General features: G+C 38.9%; 1 protein-coding gene across 1 annotated transcript in view; it reads left to right on the top strand.

Annotated features, from left to right (window-relative positions):
• Positions 1–25,981, top strand: part of cacna1aa (calcium channel, voltage-dependent, P/Q type, alpha 1A subunit, a) — a gene marked incomplete at its 5' end in the record, with an annotated part of 72,459 nt that overhangs the window by 14,563 nt on the left and 31,915 nt on the right. The window contains 29 exons of the mRNA XM_079457629.1: positions 961–1,052; positions 2,744–2,896; positions 2,986–3,173; positions 4,451–4,554; positions 5,589–5,704; positions 5,961–6,014; positions 6,391–6,465; positions 7,934–8,140; positions 8,308–8,420; positions 8,704–8,816; positions 9,390–9,521; positions 9,725–9,797; positions 9,885–10,002; positions 10,091–10,158; positions 10,432–10,538; positions 11,778–11,828; positions 12,343–12,475; positions 12,672–13,186; positions 13,547–13,890; positions 13,972–14,110; positions 14,237–14,366; positions 14,470–14,529; positions 15,000–15,106; positions 22,830–22,929; positions 24,086–24,246; positions 24,326–24,466; positions 24,556–24,757; positions 24,974–25,138; positions 25,566–25,676. Coding sequence (XP_079313755.1) covers positions 961–1,052; positions 2,744–2,896; positions 2,986–3,173; positions 4,451–4,554; positions 5,589–5,704; positions 5,961–6,014; positions 6,391–6,465; positions 7,934–8,140; positions 8,308–8,420; positions 8,704–8,816; positions 9,390–9,521; positions 9,725–9,797; positions 9,885–10,002; positions 10,091–10,158; positions 10,432–10,538; positions 11,778–11,828; positions 12,343–12,475; positions 12,672–13,186; positions 13,547–13,890; positions 13,972–14,110; positions 14,237–14,366; positions 14,470–14,529; positions 15,000–15,106; positions 22,830–22,929; positions 24,086–24,246; positions 24,326–24,466; positions 24,556–24,757; positions 24,974–25,138; positions 25,566–25,676 — 4,072 coding nt within the window. The remainder of the gene's footprint in view (positions 1–960; positions 1,053–2,743; positions 2,897–2,985; positions 3,174–4,450; positions 4,555–5,588; positions 5,705–5,960; positions 6,015–6,390; positions 6,466–7,933; positions 8,141–8,307; positions 8,421–8,703; positions 8,817–9,389; positions 9,522–9,724; positions 9,798–9,884; positions 10,003–10,090; positions 10,159–10,431; positions 10,539–11,777; positions 11,829–12,342; positions 12,476–12,671; positions 13,187–13,546; positions 13,891–13,971; positions 14,111–14,236; positions 14,367–14,469; positions 14,530–14,999; positions 15,107–22,829; positions 22,930–24,085; positions 24,247–24,325; positions 24,467–24,555; positions 24,758–24,973; positions 25,139–25,565; positions 25,677–25,981) is intronic.

Here is a 25,981-nt window from a genome sequence, read left to right as displayed (position 1 = left end):
TATAAATAGGTGAAGCGATGGGAATAAATCAACCAGTCAGCATCTTCCTCTCACTCTCTACCTCTCCATTTAGCTCCAAACACTACTCTTCCTCCAGCTCATTCTGGCTCACTTCCTTCACCTCCTCACTTTTCTCTGTTCTCTCTCTTTTTCCTGTTCTGTTTCATCCTGCTTTCCATCCATACTCTTTCATTAACATTAATATTAACAAAATAACAACTTCTCTGATATGTGTCCTCTCTGCCTTGTGGGTTTTATAATTTGTTGTAGTAAAAGGGAAGGAAAGAGTCCGTTTCATAAATGTTTATGGAAAACTGCTGTCTCCTAAAACATGCTTCATGTCGCTTTAAAACTGAAATTTCCTTTCAATGTCTGTGTGTGTGCTGCAAATTTGCTGATAAGTGATTTATATTCCCATGTCATGTGTTTTGCTATCAGCAGCGCTGTTTTGATTTGGCTAGATGTGTGTCTTTGTTCTTCTCCGCAAGTTATCACTAAAGAGAATCTTTTTCCAGTGACTTTCCAGCACAAATAAAGGTCACATGAATGCAAAGCAGCAGCACTCACATTTATCCATATTCTCTCTGCACGGACCTCTGAGATTCTCTCTGCGGGGGGACTGCGGGTGTGTTTCATCCTGCCTGAAACTATTACTGCCCACTGCTTATTTTCACTGTGTCCATACTCTCATAACTACACACTGTAATGCTGATGTCTAACTGATGACTCCCTGGTAGTTTGAAAACATCTATCTTGAATTTATCCCTAAATGCTCGCTGTAAGGTTAGACTGGGACTATATAGATTTTCATAAACTGGTGTTTTACTGTAAGATGAAGTGTGTCATTTTTGCATTCTGTTTGCACAGCTCATCTTCAGTCTGACAGTCATACACAAGCGGCTGTTAACTTTTGTTTGACATTGGCTTTTCTCCCACCCTGATTTCTGTCCATCTCTCAAGAATACTGTCCACAGTGGGGTCGGACTTTGACCTGAGGACCCTGCGTGCTGTTCGAGTGTTGAGACCTCTTAAACTGGTGTCTGGGATTCCCAGTGAGTATCACAACTTAGCGGACAGTAATAAATAATGATTCATTTGAGGGATAGTCCCCCCGAAATAAGAATTCTGTCATCACGTATTCACCCTCATGTGGTTTATATCTTTTATATGAGTATTTATTCTGTGGAAAACGAAAGGCAAAGGTTTTGTGTTCCAGAAAATGGATTTCAGTGTTCTTTGGTTCCCAACATTCTTCAAAATGTTTTCTTTTGTGTTCTGCGGAAGAAAGTCATACAGGTTTTGAATGACACAATGGTGGATAAATGTTTAAAGCATTTTCTTTTGGGTGAACTATCCCTTTAGGTTTATTTTTAAATGTGTAATGACGCAATTCAGGAGGTTTTATTGTACATTACAGAATTGCTGAATTTTTAGGTAAATAAAGTTCTCCAGAAACTGTCACGATCGTGGTAGTGGAAGAACCCAAGGGCAGGCAGCACTTGAAGGGGTTAACAAATAGACTTTAATAATAAAACAGGAACAAAACAAACACCCTCGATGGGGAAAACACTATTAAACAAGAAACCAACTGAAAACTAAACACTCAACAAGACTAGCAAACACTCAATAGGATTATCAGGAAACATGAACACTCCAACAGGGCAGGATACATGAATACATACAACCAACGAGCACAAGGCAATAGACAAGAGGGTATTATATAGGGAGACTAACAAAGGGGATAACGATGGGCAGGTGTGGGTAATGCGACACAGGAGGAGAGCAATACTAGAAACGAGAGGGGCAGGGCCAAATGACGAGACAGGAGAGAACGCATATTATGTCCTGATTGACCATAATATGTTCCTCTCCACATAAAACATGTGGGTCTGTCATGATTCTGCCCCTAGACCAGAAAATCAAGACAAGAGCAGGCAGAATCATGACAAAAACACCTAGATAATTGTCAGTTGTTATGGATGCCATTCCAAAAGGTGCAGTTATGCTTTTAAGGGAGACTGCTAAGTCACCTTACACATTATCAATCCCCTTAGATCCTTTTGAAACCTCAGTAGGAAAACAGTTTTTCATATCACAACCATCGTCAAAAAAACGTAGTTGCTGTTCCAAATGTGGTTTTATATTGGGGAAACTTTGTTGACAGTATTGATTGGAAAAAAGTTTGGACATTTTAAATATGTAATAACTTATCAGTAAGGAACGTATCATTTAAATTATTGCATAGATTTTACCCAGCCAAAGCATACATACAAAAAAATAAAGATATAGACACAAGTTGTTATTTTTGTGGTGCGGACTGCACGTCATCTCTTTTGGGATTGTGCTTGTACACACATTTGTTTTGGATTGATTTTTGTAAATTTATTAATCATAAGTTTATAAAAAAATTTATATAAAGATATATTGTTACAAACAAGAACAAATATTTTATAGTCTTCTACATATCCATCAATGCAAATTTTCTCATCAAAAGCCTTCATTTATTGCTTTTAAAAATGAAACTCAACAGTACATTTTACAGTACACAACAATACAGGCTTTTTTATATTCTAAAAACACTGAAGCCCATTCAACTTTGAACCTTTGCTTAATTTTAAATATTGCATTTTTTTTTACTGAATGTTGATGTTGGTGCACATTTTATTTTTTCTGCTTGTTTTTGTGTGTGTTTTGTTGTTGGGTTTATTTTCAACCTAAAAAAGTTAATGTGCTTGCTCTCCAGGCCTGCAGGTGGTGCTCAAATCCATCATGAAGGCCATGATCCCTCTACTGCAGATTGGTCTGCTGCTTTTCTTTGCCATCCTTATGTTTGCAATCATTGGCCTGGAGTTCTACATGGGCAAATTCCATACCACTTGCTTTGACATCAACACCGGTAGGTGTTTTTGAACTTCTCACTAACTGACTTCCTCATCTATGATTTCGCTCAAGTACGTAATGTAATATTTTATTTGTTTTTATTAGGTGAAATCCGTGAGGAGTTTCCATGTGGGGAGGAGCCTCCCTCTCGACTCTGTCCTAATGGCACAGTGTGTAGACTGTATTGGCTAGGACCTAACTATGGTATTACCCAGTTTGACAACATCCTTTTTGCTGTCCTCACAGTCTTCCAATGCATTACCATGGAGGGCTGGACTGACCTGCTGTATTATGTAAGTCACACTACAATATTTTACATTGATTAATCCTCATGATACAGAATTGCTGATTCAACAAACTTTAAATATATCAGAAAGTTGCCAGTCTACCTAACCCCTGCCTTTCAGCCATGTAGACGTACAGTTTGCAAAATCTGTCAAAGCAGAGCAGTGCCTTTACATTCTTATCACTCAGAAGCAGCCTGTCCACACTTAACAGAGAGCAGTCTTTTTAGTGCACTGAGGTGTTTTCACCCCTCTGTGACAGAAAACAGAGTGGTGATGTCAATATCTTGGTTGAGTTTACGAATTAAAGATGTTTCCTGTGGGACCAGTTTAATCCTGATGCCACGTCAATCTATCCTGCAAATTAAGTGCGGACTCACCTGATGGATTAAAGGTTTATTTTTCAAATGATCTGTCATTAGCCGGGTTTTCATCCAAAGTTGCGAATTTTCACCTCTCTCTCTCTCTCTCTCTCTCTCTCTCCATCAACTTAAGTTATTCTTACAGCTGCCGAGAAAGAAACCTATGAATATTTAATTGCAAGAAGCCTGTAGTACATGCATGGGCTTTCAGAGCTCTCAGACATGCAGGGAGTAAAAAAACGGAAGAAAAGATGTGGGGCAGAATGAAAGAAGACAGAAACAGGGGCATGGAGAATGTCTATGGGACATAGATGAGCTATGACAAAATAAAAATGGCCAGTGTCAAATGAAAGTTGCTAAAAACAATGGTAGAAAACAGAAACTGTGAAATTAGCAGTGTCTGCTGTTTTAAATAATTCTAATTTTAAATAACCATTAACCTAAACCCTTAATACCTTTCACAGCCCAAGCATGTGACAACCCTTTGGGTTGTGTTTTACTGGGGCTTTGTATCCTGGGTTTCTTCCCTGGAGACAGTCATTGGAGCTATGGCACACTAGATGGCCATCCATTTGTTTCTCTCTGTTGTTGAGGGATGCAATGGTGTGGAGCACCCAGATGTGCATGCCACAGATGAAGTCCCAACCAGATGGTTTCCGCTCTCAGGTTGCACATTGCATGGTATGTGGTGTCATAATAACGACCAAGGATGCTCTCAACCTCTGTTAGTAAGGTCACATTTCAACGTTCCCTCAACAAGAGAAAAAGCATATTTAAGAGTTAAACCACACAGATTTTATTGAAAACCTGACCATGTTGGTAAGAGGCTGTGTAGAATGATTGGAAGACAGATGCAAAGAAACCAGATAAACACGCTATATTCCCACCTCATGCTGATGCATGGTCTGTTTTCTGTCATTACAGAGCAATGATGCTTCGGGGAGTGCATGGAACTGGATGTACTTCATCCCTCTCATCATTATCGGCTCTTTCTTCATGCTTAATCTTGTTCTGGGTGTGCTGTCAGGGTAAGCAGCGTCTCTCAGGAAGTGTGTCTGTGTGTATGCTGTGTTCTGAAGTATCGGTCACTTTTGGTACATTCTCTAGCTGGTACAGTACATTCTTTAAAGATCAGGTAACATGCTTTTTCATGCATTCTGAATTCTTTTACTGTGAAATTATAAGTCTGGATCCCTGTTTCCTATTCCTTTTATTGGGCAATTCTCCCGGAAAAGCACGCCCACGGTAAGGCAAAAGATATAACCCGCCCACGCCCCAACCAACGAGCGATAGGAAGACCCGCTTATCAGGATTGTTACTCTTGCGATAGTGAGATATGTGGAGCTGTTTGTGGTTGTTCAGGCCTTTTGGTGATGGATGGTATATAAACGGTGGATATGATGTTGGATTACAAGATCTTTTGAAAATGATAGATAGCGCTGTACCAGTCCTAAAAGATGCCTGACATGAACTGCATGAACTATACTGTAAGTCAAACTAAGTAATATTTCTGTGTTTTGTTGGCAATGAGCGCTTATGTGCATAATGTGAAACACACGAAGGGATTAATGCGATGAGTATTGTGTGCTCGTGCTGTAGTTCCGTCCCCCCTGCCTGCCTCCAGCAGATCATCTTTTTCCAGAAATATTTGTACCAATATTTGTACAGCTGTTTATACATTTGATCAAACTAAATACTCTTCGAAGATACAACGTATGCAATACTACTGTATACTGTAGGTACTCAAGATATGAGAATTTGCAGAAATTGCGTGTCACCCGATCGTTAATAAACACTTTGTGGATATTTTGTTTTAAAATTAAAACAATTAGACTAGTTTTGAGTAATTTCAGGCTTTGCAAGGCCAATATTTACGGAACAAGATGGCCATATAGACCTTGGTGAAATTACCTTTTCAGATATTCAACACTAAGGAAAATTTAATTTGGAAAGATGGGGAAATGTATTGAATAAACTAAATGTCACCCGAAATACAGATTCTGTCCATCACTAGTCCGTATACTGTGTTTGGTGCATGTTAATGTGTATGTTTGTGATACAGAGAGTTTGCCAAAGAGAGGGAGCGGGTGGAGAACAGGAGTGAGTTTCTGAAGCTCAGGCGTCAGCAGCAGATAGAGAGAGAGCTAAACGGATATCTGGAGTGGATCTGCAAAGCAGGTAAATGTCACAGAGCTATTAAATACTTTATACAGCAGAAATAGCCATGAATAGACACTGGCTTGTGTCTGTTTAAATGGTTGTCTTGGAACATACAGTTAATCTGTTGCTATGAATGAATTTGCTGTTGATTTACCAAGATCTTACAAAAGCTTTCATAATGTCTAATAATAACATTTAACGGACTCAGATTTTTGGAAGCAATGTTCACAATTACATTATGTTGTTTAACATATCAATCTTTTATTCTGTATAGAAGAAGTGATTCTGGCTGATGAGGATGACACAGATGACCGGATACCCTTTGATGGTATTTACATGAACTCCTCCATCCTTCATTCCTTTCTAACCCCCCACATATACCAACCCCCACCTCTCTGTAATCCCTCACTGGGACAAAGTGTTGATTTTCATTGTAAAGGAAGACAGATATCAATAGCATGTTGGCTTTGCTGAGAGGGGTGATATTGTATCCTTCATGAGTTAATATATTGTTCATGAGCACATTTACTGTACATTAGTGTAGCAGTAAATATTACATACGTGATGATGTTTGCTATTACTTTATCTATTGTCTATTTATCTATTACTCTTTTCGCTTTAGCTATGTTGTCAGTTTGTCTGTGGTATAATGTTTTGCTGTGTACACTTCTTATTCATAAATCTATGTGATTGGTGACATACAGGCTCAAGACGGAGGCCCACCATCAAGAAGAGTAAAACAGACCTGCTTGACGCTGAGGATGTAGATGGCGACATAGGTGTGAATCAGAGTCAGAAACACAAATAGATGTTGTGCAGAAATGAACAGACTTGTAGCGGTATCCAGTAATACCGTTTACAGTTTTAATTGTATTGTTTACAAATTGTTTATATTTATCTGAAATAACAGTAGCTTCTATCAATAAGTCAAGATTTTGAATGCATTTACCAGTCCTTTTTTATGGAGAGCAAGTGTTAACAATACCTAATATATACAGCCGTAGAAAAAAATTAAGAGACCATTCAAAATGTTCATTTATTTAGCATTTCTAGATATATTGTGGTCAGTCCAGTGTCTGTTGAATTTAAACAAAATCAAACCTAAGGAGTGACATAAAGTCATCCGACAGTAATGTGAAAGACTGACAACATGACAAGACGCATAAAAACTGTGATAAATGTTGAGATGATCACATAAAAAAACGCATACATAAATAAAATACATGTACAAATATTACTGTTGTATGCTTAACAGTGAATATGAACTTGTTTTCTTTGCAGTATTTGAGGTCTGAAAAAACCAGAGCATCTTTCATTTCCTGCAAATAAATGCAAATATAAACAATATTTTTCATTTAAATTTGGGAGAAATATTGTTAGTAGTTCACAGAATGAAACAAAAATTGTCATTCTACCTAAACACATACCTATAAATAGTAAATTCAGAAAAACTGAAAATAATTTTGAAATGCTCTCTTAATTTATTCCTCAGCTATATATCTTTTATAATGCAGGCAATAAAATATGAAATGCAACAATACCACATTACTTCTGTGTACCACAGTAAAACTCCTATCAAATACAGTATCTTAAAGTATAAAAAACATCCCATCACATGTCTGAGATATCCATTTACCCTGTGACTATTATCACTTAATTGTAAAATTACAATATAATAATCAGATTATAATCTTAACAATTAATATGTATTATCATAGAAAATATGCCATAGAAAAAACACGGTAGGTTTTTGAGCACTATTACAGTGATTACAGTGAATATTTAAATACCATGGCGAGCTAATACAGTACAGTAAGATTTTATACAGTAGCTACCAACAATATAGGAGTCATTGTTCCCTCATTTGATGCACTGAAAGGGATTGTTTACCCATGAATGAAAACTCTGTCATCATTTACTCACCGTCAGATTGTTCAAGACCTGTGAAAATGTCTTTGTTCTGCTAAACACATGGGAAGATATTTGAAAGAATGTCAGTAACTAAACAGATTTCATCCCCCATTGACCCCCAAAGTATATATAAAAGTTATATTCCCTACTATGGCAATGAATGGGGGATGAGATCTGTTTGGTTAATGGCATTCTGAAGGCGAGTGAATGATGACAGAATTTTCGTTTTGAATGAACTATCCCTTTAATCACAGATTGAACTGTAAACTTTGTTTGAAAGTTAAATGACTTCTTTCTTAAACGTTCAGTTTTTATTGTGTTTCTTCCCCCAATCAGGTTCTCCGTTTGCACGGGGCAGTCTGAAAAGCTCCAGGCTGGAGGGCTCCTCTTTCCATAAAAAGGAGCGACGACTGAGATTCTTCATAAGGCGCATAGTCAAATCGCAGGCGTTCTATTGGATCGTGCTGTGTCTGGTGGGACTCAACACCCTGTGCGTAGCTGTCGTGCATTACGACCAGCCCGACGTGCTCTCAGATTTCCTCTGTAAGTCTGTCCACCATTCTTTCATCGATAAGATGAACACATAAAGTTTAGTTTTCCACTTAATTTTGAATCTGTGAAGTCTTCATTCTCTGTGCTCTAAAATAGTGAACAGATACAGTAGATAAATGTGATGCTCTTTCTCTTCTTCCTCTTGCTCCTGCATCAAGACTTTGCTGAATTCACCTTTCTGGGGATCTTTATGTCAGAGATGTGTATTAAGATGTATGGGCTGGGAACCAGGCCTTATTTTCACTCCTCCTTCAACTGTTTTGACTGCATTGTGAGTTTCTCAATTCCCTCCTTGTACTTTATCTTCTTTTTCTTCTTCACAATCAACCCGCTTTTGGGGAAAATTGAGCATCACAGCACCTGCTCGGCCCCCTTTTAGATCTTGATACAGTTCCTAAAATTGGTTTGTGTAACTGAAGAGTGTATAAAGCACTGCCATCGAGAAGCAAGTCTGTCTTATTGTTCAAGGTACTTTGTTTTTGTGGCTTTTTGTTCTTAAATGAGCTTTAAATGTCTGTGTTGTATGTATGTGTGTGTCTTTGTGTGTGGGACAGGTCATTTGTGGGAGCATTTTCGAGGTGCTCTGGGCTATGATCCAGCCAGGAACCTCATTTGGGATCAGTGTGTTGCGAGCTCTCAGGTTACTGAGGATCTTCAAAGTGACCAAGTGAGTCTCTCGTGTCTCTAGTCCGACGTCTGTCTCTGTCTCACTTTTTGTCAGTTATAGATCAGAAACAAAGGATTGTGTGTATTTTTAAGTATATTTAGGTGCATTGGCACATCCATTATATTTGTGTCTTTTAAAACTGGACAGATTTATGAAACTCATCTGTTGGGCTATCCTGGAGGTTGTTGGAGATTCATGTATGCTATTTACTTTGTTCTCCTCAGGAGGATATGACTAGATCTCTAGTATGTTAGATTAAAGGGAAACTTCACCAAAAAAGGAAATTTCATCATTTCTCACCCTCATGCTATTCTGTTTGAGTTTTTACAGTAGAACATAAAAGAAGAAATTTTAAAAATGCTGGTAACCAAACAGCACTGAGACATTTCTCAAAATAGCTTCTTTGATGGTTGACATGTACAGAAAAAGTCCATCTCATGTTTCTATTTATATTGAATAAATTAAATACATTGGTGAGTAACCCAATGACTGCTCAACCAAATATCCCACTTCACCCTGTAATGTGTTCTTAAGAAGGACATAACATTAATTCCTTCTCTCTCGCTTTCTCAGGTATTGGGCGTCTCTGAGGAACCTGGTGGTGTCTTTGTTGAACTCCATGAAGTCCATCATCAGTTTACTCTTCCTCCTCTTTCTCTTCATCGTGGTCTTTGCTCTGTTGGGCATGCAGCTGTTTGGAGGACAGTCAGTACAAGACTTACCCCTTTAATTCCATATTGCAAACATATCATTTGTAATTCTTTGGTAATTGTGTCATTACAATTGAATGTTATAACAGCACATTTAAAAAATACACCAGTTATTTTTACACTGTGAAGAGAAGATATTGTGGTCACTGCATTAAGACTCTTTGTACCAATAATACAACAACAAATCTTTCCCCTCAGGTTTAATTTTGAATCCGGCACACCACCAACAAATTTCGACACGTTTCCTGCAGCAATAATGACAGTGTTTCAGGTTAGCACATGTGCCTATAAGACAATGTATGGTTGTTCTAGAAACTTTGGCTTTATGAGGGAATTTCTTTTTTTTTTTGCACCTTAGATCCTGACAGGTGAAGACTGGAACATGGTGATGTATGACGGGATTGAGTCTCAGGGCGGAGTCAGAAAGGGCATGGTGTTCTCGGTCTTCTTCATTGTTCTGACGCTCTTTGGCAACTGTATCCAAACACAGAACATGACATGCTATTTATATATGTTCACTACAGTGAGGTATTAATGCGATTTTCCTTAACCCTCTGCGATCAGACACTCTTCTCAATGTGTTCTTGGCCATTGCTGTGGACAATCTGGCCAATGCGCAAGAGCTGACTAAGGTAAACACAAGCTTATATTTTAGATCTTTCCTCCCCAAAGCAGCGAAACATAATGTGGATAAATAGAAGTTTAGCAAGGCAAATACATTTTGTTCCTGTAATAAGGGTAAGTTGTTGTTTTCTTTTTTGTTCTGTCCATTCAGTCAGAAATTGCAGCTCAGTGTAAACGTTACTTTGTTTCTCTCACACTCTCTTTCTTTCAGACTGTTCATCCATTATACTCCCACATACCAGATCACATTTAGGGGATATGTTTTGTTTTTCCATGTATAGGATGAACAGGAGGAAGAGCAGGCAGCCAATCAGAAGATGGCTCTTCAGAAGGCAAAGGAAGTTGCTGAGGTCAGCCCACTGTCTGCAGCCAACCTCTCCATCGCAGCGTGAGTATCTCTCTCATTATCCTCACTCCCAATTTCTGTCATGCTGTCATATTGTCTATACCACTAATCTTGTGTCTACTTTTTATATTTGTTCTATAATTCTTAAGCGTTTGTGTAGCTGTAGAGTTTAACATTTCTCTTGTTACAGTCTAAAATGGTAGAGTTACTGTTTATTTTTGTTCTCATATAAATCTATAGAAAATACACATGTATGATGATTCTCTCAAATTATTTCAAATAATTATTTACAAAGGCACTTTTGGTCTTGGTTCTGATGAACACAAAGAACGATGTTTGGAAGAATGTTAGCAACTGATATATCTGAGGCACAATTGACTATCATGGTAGGAAAATTATTGTGTATATATATCTTTGTTCCTTGTCAATTGCTAACATTTTTCCAAAATCTTTCATTATGTTCGACAGAAAAGAAATGTATGCAGACTTGGAACATCTTGACAGAATTTTTGTTTTTTTGGTTCATATCCAAATCTTTACCTCCGAAACGAAAACTAAATAAAGCAAACTAAAGCAAAAAAAAAATTTATTGAACAAGTACAAAACTAAAAAGTGTTCAGAACTTTCTCCTTAACTTACCCAGATTTGTAGCATTACACTTCAAATAAGAATTTCAAATTTCAGCTGTCAGGTCAGATTCCAATACACATAGATATGTAAAGTAACATGAAATGTTTTGTTTTACACAGAATCGGTGATACAGAGGCAAAAGTTACAGATAACAGCTTTAATGTTTATGTAAATTATTAAGACGTTCCCCCTTTGCAAACTACAGATGTGATCTCCTGGAGCAGTTGCTCTGTAGATAAGCAGACTTCTTTTCTGCAGTTTGTCAACATCTCTGAGGTTGTGTTCTTCTGTGTGTGTTCAACCATTTCAGCTCATCTGTTGTCTTCTCACAACTATATACACAACTTTCTTTCACAATCACAGACGAAATACAATATTTGTGTATCTGTGATACTGTGAATATATTTTCTGTGAATGTTTCCCTAAAACAGAGAAACTAAATATTAATTTGTTTGCCTTAATGCATAAGTAAATAATAATATTTACAATAATATATAATAGCGCAAAGTCAGAATAACACAAAGGATGGATGATTGTGAAAAACAGAACGTTGCAGAAACAATACAAACACATTCTTATTGTGTCATAGAGAGTATGTGAATGAGACACTATGATGTTTCTACGTTTCTCACATGCTGTTTCCCTCCTCAGCGTGACAGTAAACTCTGAGCGTCTCGACGCAACAGAACACTTTCTGGACTGGTATTTATTTACTTATACTCTTTCTGTTTTTTAACCACCTCCCCACATCTCCCACTCTTTCCCCATCAGCCCCTTCAACATGTGCATCTCCACCTCGGTACTGTTTGCCGCGTCCTGCTCTGTTCTCCGGTAGCTCCGTCTCAGACCGCGGGGTGGGATGGGACGGGTTTATGGCTCCTCGTCTCTCCTTCATCCTGCTTCTCACCTCCTGCTCTTCTCCTTCTAGCTCTTGACTTTCTCTCTTCACATGCTTTGCTTCAAGGGTTGGGCGCCTGTGATGTGTTCACTCCCAGAATGACTATACTGTAGTTCTTTATATGTTTGTTCTGTGGGGGAGTTTGACTCAAGCGGTGCAGTCATCCTCTTAACAAATTATAGTTTGTAGCTTGTAGGTGGGCATTTTTGCCTGTGGTAGCTGCTGCAAGCTCACCTTACCCTTTTGATTATTATCAGCCTCAGATCTACTGTAAATGTTTCTCCCTCTCTCTCTCTCTCTCTCTCGTTTTCCCTGCAGTAAGGAGCAACAGAAGAACAATAAAGGTTATAAGTCAGTATGGGAGCAGCGGACCATTGAGTTGAGAAGGCAGACCCTGATGAACAGCAGAGAGGCTCTTTACAACGAGGTGGAACCTGAAGACCGCTGGAAGGTTAGCAGAAAACATTTTCCACCCTCTCCTGCTCTGCCCTTGCTTTTTCTCTCCTCTCCATATTCAGCGAGAGAGAAGGAATTAATGTTATGTCCTTCTTAAGAACACATTACAGGGTGAAGTGGGATATTTGGTTGAGCAGTCATTGGGTTACAATCTTATCTTGACCTTCATGTCTGTCATCGCATTTCCTTAGGTTTCGGGCTCCCGTCACATCCGTCCCGACATGAAGACCCACCTGGATCGGCCCCTGGTCGTGGACCCTCAGGAGAACCGCAACAACAACACTAATAAAACCCGGCCGGGCGCTGCCCAGCCACAGCGCTCACATCAGCTTCTTCACAAACAGCCCAATTTCAATGATGGAGAGAACGAAGGTGGAGGATCTGGGCCCTGGTTGGAAAGGGGAGATTCCACTGGATCACGTAGAAGTCTATTGGGTTCTGAGAACCAGCAGCCGGAGGCTGAAGTTAGAGGTTCCCACCGCAAACATCAGCACAGGGAGCGTTGCAGCCAATCTCGACAACACCGTGAAGCCCCAGAAAAGGAGGGACAGGGTGGAGAGAGTGGAGGGAGGAGACACAGGAAGGGCAGGGAAAGAGGACCGGAGTGCGATCATGCTAATGGTGGAGATTGTAAACACAGACGCCATCGGCATGAGGGTGACGGACGGAAAGAGAGAGGGGAGAGGGTGCGACACCGTGCCAGGAAGTGAGTTTCTGAAAAAATTTCGTAAAAGTTTTCACACCGGGATGTATATTCACAGCACCCTATATAATACATCTGTACAAAAACCTTGTTTACTAACCACACACGGTAGATTGTTTTTCAGCTAAATTAGGCTTAACACAGGGCTATTAGCCTGCCTGACACAATTAATGCTGTTTTGTTCCTATTCCCAGTAAACAGATTTGTAAAAAGAGACCAGCACTTTAAAACATGCTTCGAGATCAGAAAATACGCTGTGAAAATTGCATTCAGAAGTTTTTAAGGGGTTAGGGTTTATTCCTGCTAAGCTACCCCATATTGACCTAATGAACACTTTTTAAATTTGCTCTCTTCTTTCACTAGGGATGGTTACAGCGGCGGTCCCACCCTATCCACGACCCGTCCCATTCAGAAGACTCTGTCCAGGCAGGACAGTCAATACAGTGAAGATATGGACAATGCCATGAACAACAACAAACTTGCCACCCAACCGCCCAGTAACTCCACCCCGCATGACAGTCTGCTCAATCTTGCCAACAGTGCCCACACGGCCGGCCTGGCACATACCGGCACTGAGAGCAGCCTCCTTACCAACCCTTCCTCTACCATTGCTAATACTGTCAGCACTGCTAACCTGGGCATGACACCCGAGTATACTGCCGTGGACATGGCACCCATGTTTCCCTCTCGAAACGCCATCCTGCAAGGTGAGAGAAATGCCTACAACTGTCCTACGAGAAGCTTCAAAAAGTCTTTCTTATCATGTTTTTTTCCATACCTCTCCACAGTCAATAGAAACGCCAACACTGAGCCTCTACCCAAGAAGGAAGATACCAAGGATGATGATGATGATGATGAAAAAGATGATGGTGGGCCTAAACCCATGCCCCCCTACACCTCAATGTTCATCTTAACTACCACCAACCCGTGAGTACATTTCTTAGGTTTGAATGACATATAAATTAATAAATTATAACAGGAGTTTCCACTTACCATTTGAGATTTTTGTTATTAACATGGCTGTTTGTATGACCTTGTGTGTGGGCATCTTAGGTTTCGGAGGCTGTGTCACTATATTGTCACTCTCAGATATTTTGAGATGTGCATCCTGTTGGTCATCGCGATGAGCAGTATTGCCCTTGCTGCTGAGGATCCCGTCTGGCCCGAATCCCCTCGAAACAATGTGAGAAATTACCGCATCTCAATATCGACTGTTTAAGTCTGTCTGATTGGATCTATATTTGTCAATGATCTCTCTAAATTCTGTTCCTCTTTCGTTCTTTCAGGTCCTGCGTTACTTTGACTATGTCTTCACTGGTGTGTTCATGTTTGAGATGCTTGTTAAGGTACATTAGACATTCTTTCTAGACTATGATTATCAGTATAATATATCACACAGTATACCAGTGTATGTATGCTGTATGCTATGCAATAATCTGATGTTTGATAGGTTTCAGGTTCACTTTGCAGGCATCAGAATGTTTTAATGGGGAGATTTTTTTTATTCAATTTGTATTTTCTACCCAAACAAAAAATTGACTTTCTTGATCTAACTATGTGCATTTTAAAATGTTTGGAGTGCAAATTACATAACAACTGCTAAAACCATGTCTGTCTTTTCATGTTTATCAGTAATGAAAGTGAACACATGATCAATTGATATTCTATACAAAAACTACCAGATTGAAATACAACCTGGCTTTCGTAAAGGAGCATAATGCATGTGGGTTTGAAATGACAGAATTTCAATTTGATTCAGTTTCAAATTAAATCAATGTGTTCAACATTTAGAATTAGCATTTTCTCTGTGTTTCAGATGGTGGATTTAGGTCTGGTCATGCACCCAGGCTCATATTTCCGTGATCTGTGGAACATCCTGGACTTTATAGTGGTTAGTGGTGCCCTGGTGGCGTTTGCCTTCACGTAAGTGTCATGCAGGCCCCAGCGCTCATGCTTCACACCTCTCTCCTTCCCTGCCTGCTGCCCAGCCTCCTTCCCCAGGTCAAATGCCTGTGCAGTCAGCACAGCTCTCTGCCACCCTGGAGCGCCAGCCTGCTACCCATAAAGCCCAGCTGTCTCTCTCTATTTCTCACACATTTCTTTCATTTAACATATACCTCTGTTAAATAAAAATCACTCCCTTGATAGTCAGTAAAGCTGTCTACACTGGAAGTATCCAATTCAGTGCGTCTATTCAGTAACATCTTCCAGTGTAACCAGTGTCATTGTTCTTGTTTTTCCATTACTCTCATTTCCTCAACTGGGTTCTATGTTTTTGGTGTATTTTATTTCCATAACTCCTTCCTTCTCTTGCCTCTACTTTGCCCTTTCTAGTGCCCTAGTCTAACATTCATTTCTGGTAATTCCCACTTCATCTCCCTGCCCTGCCACACCATGCACTTCCCCATGCCCCCAGTGGGTGCGCTTGGGCCCATTTCCATGAGGGTAATGACCCTACCTGGGCACCTGTAACCCTTTAGTGCCCAGACCTCTCTGGAGCATTCAGCCACACACATCTCAGGTATTTACACTTTCTATTTTCTGTGCCACCCATCCTGCTGGAACCCAACACGAGAGTAAGAAAAACAGTAAAAAGGAACAAAAAAGAAAGAAAATAAAAATCAGTATGCCATGTATTTAGTTTTATACCTTTTATTACCTTATGTAACAGCCCGGCCCCTTGTGCTTGTTTTGAAACAGTTATGCATGTAAAATGTGCAATCTTGAGGTTTCGCTAAGTCTGCAAACAGGTTTAGAGACAGTGCATGAACAGTGAGGATGAGGTTTATGATCAGAAGAGTGGTGAATCAATGTTTCAGGTTCTGTATCTGAGAACAAGATCAGTTCCAGGTCTGTGGTTGAGACGGAGTTTGTTATGTGAGAGAGATCAGAAATGTGGAAGAAATGCATGTGAAGTGCTGTTTATAGATCCAGGCTGAGTAAGAAGCATGTGAGAGGATTCTGGGAATTGAAGCGGCATGGCAGATAACCTGAAATGCAATCATGAATGGAAGAAATATGAACCCAGATCAATGGTTTTCCTTCCAAAAAAAACAGAATCCGAATGATGTGAAATGGTAATGTTATACAGTATAGCCATATATATGTATGCGTATGTGTATCTGAACACCTATAAATTTGCTTTGCCGTATTGGAATTCCTATGTAGCACAGTGTAGGGCTCATAAAGTTTATGACCCCAGACAGTGTTGTTTTTGATAACAACCTGTGTGACTTTGTGCTGCTGTGTGGACATACACATGACATACATGTACCATTTGATGAAATTAGAATCAAAGTTAAAGGGATAGTTCACCCGAAATATGAATATTCTGTCATCATTTACTTACCCCCAGGCTGTTCCAAATCTGTATAAATGTCTTTGTTCTGATGAACAAAAAGGAAGAATACTTTTAAAAAAGCAGATCTCACCCCCCATTGAATCCCATAGTATTTATTTTCCCTACTATGGTTGTAAATGGGGGATGAGATCTGTTTGGTTACTGACATTCTCACAAATATCTTCCTTTGTGTCTTTCCTTTGTGAAACAAAGACATTTCTACAGATTTGGAACAATCTGAGGGTAAGTAAATGATGACATAATTTTCATTGTTGGGTCTGTAATAAAAAGATAAAACCTGTTCACACCACGTCAGATGCAACGAAACCACATGAAATGAGAAAATTAAATATGTCAGATTTTAATTGAATGGCAATTTGTTCATTTGATTTTATATCAATAATACAAAGTGATGTTAATGTGGTGGGGATGAATTCATAGAGATTTTAGAATTTAGTTTTAAAATCTGAAAGGAAAAGTTTACCCAAAAATTTTAATTCTGTCATAATTTACTCACCCGCTTGTCATTTCAAACCTGTATGACTTCTTCAGCAGAACACAAAAGAAGATATTTTGAAGAATTTTGGTAACCGAACAACAGAAGTCACTTCTATTGTACAGACACAAAATCAATGCAAGTCAATGGGTACCAATGTTCTTCGGTTACCAACATTCTTTAAAATATATATTTTCTGTGTTCTGCAGAACAAAGTAAGTCATACATGTTTAAAATGACAAGCGGGTGAGTAAATGATGACAGAATTTTCATTTTAGGGGGATCTATTCTTTTAAGATGCATGTTTATTGTTTACACTTTTTTATTTGTACATTTTGATTTCATTAGATTATTTATACATTTATAAAAAACATTACAATTGAACAAGAAAGCAATTTTTAAGAATCTTAAAAAACTTCCAGCATGGCTTTTATAAAGAAATGTCCTTTAACGTTCTCATTCCTCTACGATTTGACCTCTTGTCTTGAACAAAAATCCCACCCTCAACCCCATCTCTATCTGACCTCACACTCCTTACCTGCATGAGATACATTTCTGAAGTGTGTGAATTAGTGACCTCTTACTATCATAGCTAGAGTCTCCTGTTCTCCTTTCTCTTCCTTCCTGTCTTTCTCTCTCTCCACACAGCTGTAGATTTCTCAGAAGGTCAGGCGCTCTGGGGTGACTATGGTGACCCCTGGCTGTGAGCCTGGGAACAGTTTTCAAAACTGTCTTATCTCCCTGTCTGTGTTGTAACTTTTTACTCAATTTCAGGGTTCTGTCATATTTTTGTGTATGTATTTTTGCATGCGTCTTTTGTATTTTGTATGCAGGGTCCAAAATTAATTGTTGTCCAGTAACCTTTTTTAGGCAAAACAAGCAGGGTTAAAATCTCAAAGTACAGATTTTTGTCGTTCTTGTTGAAATGAAAATACAGTTTCAAAGTTGATACAAATAAAAAAAAAGCATTATATTTAAATGTACATATATGTCATTTGTTAGCATACAAATGGCTGTACATTTAGTCTCAAACTGTTAATTTTAGACCCTGCTATGTGTATCAATGTTACTTTCTAATTTTATTTCACTAGTTTTTGTGTTGTTAGTACACTAGAATAGGTGTCCACATATAAAACAAACTAGGAACCTGGCCAGTGATTTTACTCTCTGTCTCATATTGATGTTTTTCCTACTTCCAAACCCCCATTCTTTCCCTGTGCCCCTTTCTGTCCGTTTCTGTGTTTTGTGTCTTTGTCTCTGGCTCCATCTTTGCTCTCCTGTCTCTGATCATCTCAACATATCTACAGTGGAGGAGGCGGTGGGGAAGGAGAGGGGTAATGTCTCTTTCGCTCTCTCTTTCTCCTCTGTTTGCTCTTGTTGCCCGTCCTGCTCATCACACACATGCCCTTTCCTTCTATAGCCTGATCTGTTTGTCTTGCTCAATCTACTCTTGGTACATTCTGCCGTATGTGGACACCTACATGTGTTAACATACGTATTTGTGTTTATGTGTACGTGTGTCTCTTCTGCGACTGGCCTTCAAAAGCAATTCGTCAATTGACCCGAGAGTGTCATTTACAGGAGATAAAATGGTTACGATCTGATGTTACAGAAATTGTAGTGGATCAAGTCTTTGATACTCGACAGATAAGACTCTGATTCAATTCACTTGCAAAGCAGCTTTGGACTTACAGGGGTCTATCTATACACAGATGGGGGTTTAGATGCATTTTGCTGGGCTGCTCGTGTACAGCAGCGAAACAAGACAACACAGAATGCATTAAGATCTCTTAGGCCTGGATTGGTTTTTTGCCTAGAAAGATTAAACCGTAAAGAGATTACAGCCAATCAAACCTCTCACCTCATAGAAGGGCACTGTCCAATTGAGATGTGTATCATTATTTTGATGAAGGCAGGTTTAAAAGAAGCAGATGCCAGAAAGCTTTATGAACTTACTTACTGGCACACAAAGTTCCTGTTCCCGTAGTTCAGTTAGTAACATGAAGGTCATGGGCTCGATTTCAGAGAACACACACACTGATTTGGAAAAATTTTGAATGGTCTCTTAGTTTATTCACGGCTATATGTCAAAGGAGAACAAACTATATTTGTGTTTTGTCTGCCAGGACTTCATAGAGCCACTGAAATTACCTTTGGATCAAAATAAACTTTGCTAAATAGCTGCTTAAATCTGCTAGAGAATTGCAAAAATGAAAAGCATATTCCTTGGTGGACCATTTATCGTACACTTTGCATTCCCATGTACTGTACACTTTCAGACAGGTCTACCTCAGCTTGGCTATCAAGATTGCTTGGCATATAGACACACTGTGACAAGACAGATGAACTGCATGATAAAAATATGGCATTAGTTAGTTGGTGTCATAGATAATGTTCTAGACTAAACTGAATGGTCACAATGTGCTTTTTACATTTTATCTTGCTTTTCAATAATACATATAACTTAAAATAAAAACAACAAAACACTTAAAATACGAATAAACGAAAACTGTTGGATTATTACGCTGCAAAATGATTTAAAGAAAAATCTCTCCTCCAAACTAAAAGCCATCAAAAGCTGACTGTTCTCTCAGAAGTTGCACTCGTGGTTGGGATGCATAGAACAGACAAGTGTTTAGTACAGGGAGCTCTGCGCACGTGACCACTGCATGATGTCAAAGGATGTCGTGAGTTGCGGGGCTACTGTCAGACCGCCCGCTCCAGTCTGAAGTATACAAGTTACTGACCGGTAAAGATGCTTCCATTCAGAAATTTACTCAGGCACGGGAAATTCTGTGCTGTGTCTTTCTCTGACACTTTAAAATGCTCCACACACTGACGACATGTTTGCTGCATTAATAAAGTGCGCGTGTCACGCTCTCTCTATCTCTCTCTCTGCACTGGTTGCTGCTTGATCATATCACATGTCATAAAATGGTTGCCGAACCAATTTCTGGTTGCCGAACATTTGGTGCATCCCTATACCAGACTCAGCTCAGTCTTCTTTACTGATCGTTTCATCTCTACAGAATGACAAGAGATGACAGGTCGGTTGTGCTGTTGCACAAGAGAGATGTTTGGTTAGAAGGTCTCTGAATGTTTACGCCACACAGGTTGTGTCTGGATTTGACAAACTCTCTACTACTACTGCTTGAGCCGAGAGCAGACTTGGGCATGCTGGCAGTCTGGTTTATTGTCTCTAGTGCTGGATTTGGACTTGTAAAATATATATATTGTTTCTTAAAGGTGCACCCAGAAATGTTTTTCAAATCACAGATTACATAGATTCACTTTAACATTTCTGGATCACACAACCAGTTGGATTCATCTAGCTTTATATCTGTAATTTCCCTGTTTCCCCTTTTCATATCTTGGCTGATGACACCTGGCGTATTTCTACAGTGTCTTCAATGAAACATTTGTGCTAACAAATCTGAAACTTTTGCCGCATAAAGTGCATCTTTAAAGTTTAAAAGCACCCATGCTATTTAGTACTGCAATGTGTATCCAGAATATATCTCAGACTCCAGCAGAGCTTCAGGTCTCCACTTCCCGGCAGGTGAAGTGCTTGTGGTCATATGACAGTGTCATGTGACATTCTGTTGTATGCCATGATGATCATGGAGGATGCATGGCATCTAACTCCAGCTAAAGCTGTCACCATAGGAGTGAAGTCACATGCAGAATGGCACTGCATGTTTACAAAACTTAAATCCACAACGTAAGAGCGTTTGTGTGATACCTTAGCATCCTGCTGGTGTAGTTTATATAATGATACAAGTTTTGTAAGTGATATAAGTTGGTAAGAGAAAACAAATGTATGGGTGTGTGCAGGCATGCACAGGTCTAATAATTCAGTCTTGCATCCGTTATTTCTCTCTTTTCAATGTATTTGTGTCTCATGTTAATGTATTTCTTCCTTCAAACTCGCTTTCTCCTCCATGTCTGTCTGTGTGCGATTCCTCTCTCATCTCTTCAACTGCTCACACCTACAGCGGAGGCAGCGGGTAATGTCTCTCTCTCACACTTTCTCTCTCTCTTTTGCTTTTATTGCTTGTCCTGCCTATTACACAGCTTTCCTCTCTTTCTTTTTTGGATTTGTCTCTGTGTCTGTCTGCAAGTCACCATCTCTTTCTATCGATCTGCCACTGTTTCTGTGATAACCAGCTACAGCCGCTCAAGAGTCATTTACACTCTGTCCATGACTCGTGTAGTCATGGCGGCTGATAGGGTGGAGGGGTCCGTCACCTCTGCACCACTCACTTCTCTGATGCTTGACATTGTGTAACCACAACTGCTGTGAGAGCAGTATTCAGGCTGGCACTGGATATCTAGAGCACTGATTTTAGTCCTTGAGATTGAGAAAGAAGAGGTCAACAGAGGACAGGAAAAACAATACGGATGAAAATATCATACAGATTACAATACCGTTTAAGGGTCACTTGACTGAAATGGTCATGATCATAGAAGTCTGATGGCGTATGCTTAAATGTTTGAAATTAGTTTTGTAGGCAAAAATATAATAGTGCAACCATACTTAAATAGTTTCTTTCAATAGAAAACCAAAACGTTTTTTGATATGGATTACTTGGCTTGAATAATGAAGAAAAATCAGCCAATAAAAGCCCAGAATAGAACTCATTTAAAAAAATGCCAGGGTGAGACTTCAAGACCTTAGTTGTTAAATGTGCCAAAGGTACATATTTTAAATTTTAGGCAAAGGCGACTATTGAAAATGTGAAAATGTAACACGTTTAGATTTTTTAAGTCACAACATAATCCTTTTATGACATTCCATAGTTTTGATGAGTTTGCTTATTCTTAATTTATTACAAATTCTCAATGACTTATTGTAAAAATTTGTATTTGATGCCAAACTTTTGAATAGTAGGGATATATTGATATTGATTTATCACTATTGAGTATTATTGCACTGTGAAAAGTGTGTGTCACATACAAAATATGTGGCAAAAAAGCTATTTGGCTGTTGTTTAACATTATCCAATAGCTCTAAGTGACATCAGTACAAACGGAAGCTTTTTCTGAGGAAAAGCTCATCAATTTTTTTAAGATTTAAGAAAGACAGACAAACAGACATTTAACCACCCAACTTTTGAAAGTTTAGCTTTTGGCTTGCTATTCACTTGCTGCACATCTGCCATCCACAGCTGTACACACATCCGTCAAATGGCTAGGTTGTGGTACCGCATATCCTGCAAATAGGCAAGAAAGCCTTTAGATACAATATCTTGAAGGTGGCGTGGTTCTTCAGCCATAGCTAATATAATCTTAGCTGAGTGGATATGTTATCCGACCCTTTCAATGTTTGTAATGTGTTTTCCAATGGACAACCCCCCAAAAAAAGAAAGAAAGAGGTTTGGCTGGGCATTTCCTAAGTGGGGATGCCTGAGTCTGCTTTGTTGGTTAACGTTTAATGCTGATCCAATGGCAATGCAACGAAACCAGATGGTGTTTTTTGAGGAATTAGGTAAAGACAAAACAGTTGATATTACATCAACTGAACTAGTTTACAGCATGAACCATGCCAGCGAGTAGTTGTGTGTTGTGAGAGTGTGCTGTGTGTGTGAGATGGGCTTGGTTGCCTTTACACAGCGGGCTACATTCTTAATGAAAAACGGTGATGAAAATCCAGAGAGTAAATGTGTAAATGTAGCCGGCATGTTTTATTGTTTTAACAGCCCGAGCTACTAACTAAATTGTGTGTTCGAGATCAGTTACCCATGTTGCCAATCACCTTCTGCCATTTCACTGTCTAACTTTGGCTTGTGTGTGTTGGTGTTCATCCGTAGAGGAAGCAGCAAGGGAAAAGACATCAGTACCATCAAATCTCTGCGTGTGCTGAGAGTGTTGAGGCCTCTGAAAACCATCAAGCGTCTGCCAAAGCTAAAGGTACAGTGTGTTCTTCTCTTTTTTTGCTTACTTACAGACTGTGTTTTGTCTTTACATACAAATGTTTTCCTTCACTGATTGTATTGTCTGCTTTCAGACTGTTTGAGAGATTTATTTGTTTGTTTCAGTTGACTGAGTCCAGGCTTTGTCATTAAAACATTTTCGCTGTTTGTTAGCTTTATTTTGGTGTTTTTGTACCTTTTAAAACTATATAGTTTTGTATTTTATTTGAGCTGTTTATGTTTGTATTCTTGATACAGCTTGATACATTTCCTTTGTCCATGTTTGTCTGGTTTTGATTGTTTTGTCTGGATTTATTCATGAATTTTAGAAGTTGTTTTAGTTGACTATTGTCCTACTAAAAAAATCAAAGGCAAAATGAATGACCCATTAGCTTTTTCCATTATAACCATTACGATTTTCTTACTGTATTTACTGTGTTTTTGACATTATTACAATAGGATTTAATGGTGTTCTATTGGTTCCCCTCTGCCGTCCCTGCAAAAAAACCTAGATAGAAAATCGAATGGTTTTAATAGTTATAATGGGAATTGAATTGGTTTCAATGGAAACTATAATGGTGTCTACATGGTGATGGATTCTGCTGGTAGAATGTTAAATCCTGGATTTAACATCTCACCAATATAATCCATCACATACCATAACAGTTTCCATTAAAACCAACAAAAACCCCTTTAAAACCATTAAAGCCAACTCCTTTAATGGTTTCTATTGTTTTTTCAGCAGGGTTAATGACCTGCTTTATCAAGTTTTTAATGGTTTCTATTAAAGAAATGGAAACCAAGGGTTAATGCTGAAAAAACAACAGAAACCAAATAGGTTTTAATGGTTTTTAAGAGATTTGTATTGGTTTTAATGAAAACTGTAATTGTGTGATGGATTCTATTGGTGGGTTGTTAAATTCTACTTGAATAATGCCCAAAACACACTACAAAAAGGATTGGTTTTAATGGAAAATCTATTGGGTTGTAATGGTATTCTGAAATAAACCATTAGAATTTCAGTGATGGTTTCTGTTGGCTTTCTATTGTTTTTTCAGCAGGATTGTTTTAAATTTGTTTGGTGTTTAACTGGTCAACTCTGTGCTCAGGTTTGATTTAAATTAATTTTGTCTTTGTGTTTTGTCTATTTTCAGGCTGTTTTTGATTGTGTGGTGAACTCTCTAAAGAATGTGCTGAACATCCTCATTGTCTACATGCTGTTCATGTTCATCTTCGCTGTTGTGGCGGTACAACTGTTTAAAGGCCGATTCTTCTACTGTACAGATGAATCTAAAGAGTTTGAGCGTGACTGCAGGTATGAAAGCTCTCCCAACACACATGATGGGATGATGAACATTCGCCTTTTGTTTCTGAAAGGATTATGGTGTCTTTAGGGGCGAGTACCTGGTCTATGAAAGAGATAATGAAGTGAGGGCGCAGAAGCGGGAATGGAAGAAATACGATTTCCACTACGACAATGTGCTTTGGGCCCTTCTCACCCTCTTCACCGTATCTACGGGAGAGGGGTGGCCGCAGTAAGTCAAATCTCAATTCCTTACAGAAAAGAAATGCTTTTTATATTTACAATATAAAATAAAGGTCTAAAATGTCCCCCGCTCTCTAGAGTGCTGAAACATTCAGTGGATGCGACCTACGAGAATCAGGGCCCGAGCCCAGGTTACCGGATGGAAATGTCCATCTTTTACGTGGTGTACTTCGTGGTCTTCCCCTTCTTCTTCGTCAACATCTTCGTGGCTCTCATCATCATAACATTCCAGGAGCAAGGAGACAAGATGATGGAGGACTATAGTCTGGAAAAGAATGAGGTAAACGACGTAGAGCAGTTCTCCTCAAAGTCGTGAGTACTTAAAAATCAATTGAATTGGGTTGGAACCAAACTCTTTACAATGGACCCCTTAGTTGATTATCCCTAAAAGGTTTTGGCTAGATATCAGTCTAGCTCATTTGTCATGCATGGTGCTGACATATACACATTAATCTTAAGATTTTACTTATCCCATTGTATCTGTTTTGTTTTTCAGAGAGCTTGCATAGACTTTGCCATCAACGCCAGGCCGCTGACACGCCATATGCCACAGAACAAGCAAACCTTCCAGTATCGCATGTGGGAGTTTGTGGTGTCTCCTCCATTTGAATATACAATCATGGCCTTGATTGCCCTCAACACCATAGTCCTTATGATGAAGGTGTGACAGTTCTTTTCTTTAGTACATTTCCTAATGTTATGTACTCGTATATTTTCTTTATTATAAATCTAGATTATATTTTTAGATCTAGATTTTGTCTGTGGAATTAATAGATTATTCTGGTAAATAATTCAGCAAATATTGAACATTGGGGGACCAAACCATTTGGGTGGTTAAGGCCCTGATCAATTGCGTAAAAAAAGAAGCTTTGTTTATTGTTCAAGATTTCTGCTATTGTAATTATGTACCATCAGTATTTCATTTTTTAAATAATATGTTACCAATAGCCTACTGTACATGCATTTTTAAGTGCGTGGGTTTATTTAGCATACCTGTGAAAATGTCTTGTTTTGTTTGGTCTCATTTCGTATACGTTACGCATTTCTGTGATGTGTTAAATATGTGTTTCCATATCTTATGTCTTTAGTATTATGGAGCATCACCTGCTTACGAAACTGTGTTAGCTATACTGAACATAGTGTTCACCTCGCTTTTCTCCATGGAGTGCATATTGAAGATCATTGCCTTTGGAGTGCTGGTAAGTTTCAAGTTTATTTGTCGTGTTATAGATGTCAGTGACAATAAATAATTAGACAAAGTAAAACGAAATAACGACCCTAATATCTGTGTTTTCATTTTGGGGTAATTTCCCAAGGTCTTCTGTGCACGCACGTTTTGCACGTGCGCAATGTACAGCCACATGCCTGGCTCAAGTGCATGCGAACTTGCGCAGCTCGAAATGGAAATGGATGCATTTGCATATGCTTCCTTTGTACTTTTCACTCCCACTAAAAGAGTCACACTGAGAGAGGAGTATGTGACGGTGGAAAATATTTCAAAAAT

This window comes from Barbatula barbatula, assembly GCF_947034865.1.
Source record: "Barbatula barbatula genome assembly, chromosome: 5".
Taxonomy (NCBI): Eukaryota; Metazoa; Chordata; class Actinopteri; order Cypriniformes; family Nemacheilidae; genus Barbatula; species Barbatula barbatula.
This window is presented reverse-complemented; position numbering and strand designations above follow the sequence as displayed.